Here is a 3,473-nt window from a genome sequence, read left to right on the forward strand (position 1 = left end):
CTGTCTGGCTGAGCTGTGCTCAGAGCAGAAGGAGTTGCAGGTTTTCTCCCACCCTTGTGCCACATGAAGCTGTTAAGGGGGGCTGGTCCATGCCCACCTGGCACAATGCTGCTGCTTTAGTCTAGGGAGGGAGTAAGCTCCCAGGCCAGAGGAGGGAGGAGAGGGTGTCCACGGTATCTGTGCTTGTGGGGTAATGGAGAACTGTGCTGTAAGGCCCTCCCTTCCCTGGGCACCAGCCCTGGCACCAGCCTGTGTACACGTGCCCACATCAGACACCCCACTGATGGCCAAAATAGGCCAGGCTGAGACCTCCTGCTGGGGATGGGGGGAACACAGGGCCACCCAGTACCCAGCCTTTGCTGGGAGCTGGCAAGGGTCCTGTTGACCCAGGCTTCTGCAGCACTGGAGCTAAAGCATCCCTAGGCACTGCTCTTGGCTTTGCAACAGGAGCTCAGAGTTAGGAGGGTGCTTGGGGTGCTGGGACAATGCTGGGACCCGCTGTGGGTGCCGCAAGCCAGCTCTGGTGAAGGTCTTGGCTCTTTGGTGGTGCCAGGAGGCCAGTGCTGCTGGTAGCAGCTCGCCACACTCTGTAAAACAGGAAACCACACTCCTGGCTGCCAGAGGAGCCAAGAGAGCTGGGACGCCAGGGATGCCACTAATAGCTGTGGTATGGCAGCCAGGCACCATGGTCCCCAGCTCTGTCTTGCTCTGAGCTTCTGCCTGGGCTGTGCCAAGCCTTGCCTGACCCCAGCCTTCCTCGCATGTCCTCCTCTGCCTCGTTGCCATGCTGGGAGCAGGATGGCCACAGCCTCAGTGGCTTTTTCCACAGGAAAAGCAGCATCCATCCCTGGCAGTGGCCCTGGCAGCTGGGAAATCTCAGGGGTTGAACCCCTCTCCTTTGTTTTTTCTGCAGGTCCAATGGAGCAGGGAGGCTGGCAGCGGTGGCTGCTGCTGCTAGTGGGCATCCAGCTGGCCAGTAGCCAGTGCCCAGAGCAGTGCCAGTGTGTCCGTAGTGCCCAGGTGGAGTGCTTTGGTGCTGACATCACCACGGTCCCCAGCCCCATCCCTGCCAATGCCATGACCCTGCAGATCATCAACACGCGCATCGCTGAGCTGGGCGACACCGCCTTCGGCAACGCCTCCCTGCTGATTGGGCTGCGCGTTGAGAAGAACGCCCTGTCGCGCATCAGCCCCAGGGCCTTCCAGAACCTGCCCGACCTACGCTACCTCAGCCTGGCCAGCAACAAGCTGCAGGAGCTTCCTGTGCAGGTCTTTGAGCCTCTGGACAAGCTGGAGTCTCTGCTCCTCTCCAGTAACCAGATCCTCCAGGTCGAGCCTTCCCACTTTGCCCATCTGAGCAACCTCAAGGAGCTGCAGCTGCACGGGAACAACCTGAAGGAGCTGCAGGAGGGGGTGTTTGACCAGCTGACCAGCCTCACCAAGCTCAACCTGGCCAGGAACAACATCGACCGCCTGCCGCCCCGGGCCTTCGAGCGGCTGGCGCGGCTGCAGGTGCTGCGGCTCTACGAGAACCGGCTCCGGCACATCCCGGTGGGCACCTTTGATGGGCTGCCAGAGCTGCAGGAGCTGGGGCTGCACCAGAACCAGCTGGAGACACTGTCCCCAGAACTCTTTGTACACAACACCAATCTGCAGAAGCTCTACCTGTCCAACAACCTCCTCACTACTCTGCCGAGCGGCGTCTTCTTGCCCCTGCACGCCCTTGCCAAGATCACCCTGCACGTCAACCGCCTGCAGGACATCTCCCCCAGTGCCTTTGGGCCCATGCCCAACCTGCAGGAGCTCTGGCTCTACGAGAATGAGCTTTCCACCCTCCCCACTGCCGTCTTCAGCAACCTCACCCAGCTGCAGCTCCTGGTTCTCAGCAAGAACCGTCTGCGGTTGGTGGCACCAGGGGCTTTCCAGGGCTTGGGGGAGCTGCTGGAGCTGTCGCTGCACTCCAATGCCCTGCGCCGCCTGGATGCCCGGGCACTGGAGGGGCTGCCCAAGCTGCAGAACATCTCTCTGCACCATAACCAGCTGCAGGCGCTGCCACGGGGCCTCTTCGGGGCCACCCCTGGGCTGCGGCACGTGCAGCTGCACTCCAATGCCCTGGAGTACCTGCCTGGCGGCGTCTTCTCCCCGCTGACTGCCCTGCGAGAGGTGAGGCTGCACAACAACTCCTGGCGCTGTGACAAGGGCATCCTGCCCTTGCAGGGCTGGCTGGAGGAGAACCCTCACAAGGTGGGTGAGATACCCCCGCTGTGTGCCCAGCCTCCTGCCCTGCAGGGCATCCCCATTGCCGGGCTGCCACGGGACCAGTTCATCGACACCCAGCCCCCCACTGCTGCTCCCTATCCCAGCACCCTGCTCCCTGCTCACACCTCTGAGGCAGCATCCCCAGAGGATGCCTCGATGGAGCCCCCCATGGGGCTGCCAGCCTCCCCACAGGAGGAGGGGGAGGAGGAGAAGAAGGAGGAGGAAGAGAGGGGGCAGTGGGGGCTGACACGCCTGCAGAGCGGGGTGGTGATAGCGGTCGTTGTGCTGGTGTGCGTGGCCCTGCTGGCAGCTCTGGTGGCACTGGTGGTCTACGGCTGTAGGAAGAAGAGCCACGTTGTGCTCATGAGGATGAAGGCTCCGAATGAAGCCTGAGTGTCTGGCAGACCCTGAGAGCAGAGGTGCTTGTGGGATCAAGGACATGACAGTGGCTCTGCATCAGCTGCCCTTGCTGACTGGGATGGGACATCACCGTGTGTGCTGCGTGTACCCCTGTCCTGCTCTGCTCTGCTCTGCCCCTGGTCTGCAGCAGGGCCTCCCCGCCGAGTGACCTCCCATGGCTGCCCACTATCCCCAGCCTTTACTGCCTCCAGTGCAGCCTCTGTGCTCATTCCCTGCCCGGGTCCAGCAGCTAAGCTGTGGGATGCAGAGCCAGGAGCCACAGCCTGGCCACGATGGTGTTTACCCCAAATAACAGGACTTCCCCATCCTTCACCTTGCATCATTCCCTGCAGTGCTGCTGCCCTCGTGCTGCCTGCCGCCCTCACCCCTGTCCAGCCCCTCTTCCCCACCTTCTGCCCCCGCCATGCCTCCCCCCTTGCCCCTGCCTGGGCAGGCAGTGCGAGCCATCATGCTGGGCCGGGAGCCGAGCGAGCACCTTGGCCCCAGGAGAGCTGCATGTCGTCGTGCTGCTCCGTCACTCACGGGTGCCTGGGCAGGGCTGGGTTGCTGCCAGGCTGGCACACCCTGAGTGTCTCAGCTTCGTCCCAGCTGCCCTCCCTGCCTGCAGGCAGGGCAGACCAGAGCACAGCCAGCACCGTCCCCTGATCCCAGCATCTGCCTGCTCCCCTCGTGCACCTGCAGCCAGGAGAGCCACGGGACAGGGTGCTGGCATCGGGGACGGGCAGGAGCAGCCCCCCAGCCCTCACTGCATGCTGGTGCTGACCCTGCTGTGGCCGTGCCCCTGCCTGCAGCGC

General features: G+C 63.3%; 1 protein-coding gene across 1 annotated transcript; it reads left to right on the forward strand.

Annotated features, from left to right (window-relative positions):
- Nucleotides 1-918: 918 nt before the first annotated feature.
- Nucleotides 919-2,652, forward strand: LOC309576678 (uncharacterized protein; the record flags this gene model as incomplete). Its single annotated transcript, XM_082288137.1, has 1 exon — nucleotides 919-2,652. One exon carries the CDS (start codon nucleotides 919-921, stop codon nucleotides 2,650-2,652), a length of 1,734 nt encoding a protein of 577 aa, XP_082144263.1.
- Between the last annotated feature and the right edge of the window lie 821 nt (nucleotides 2,653-3,473).

The sequence above is a fragment of the Coloeus monedula genome (genome assembly GCF_965178545.1).
Source record: "Coloeus monedula genome assembly, chromosome: 10".
NCBI lineage: Eukaryota > Metazoa > Chordata > Aves > Passeriformes > Corvidae > Coloeus > Coloeus monedula.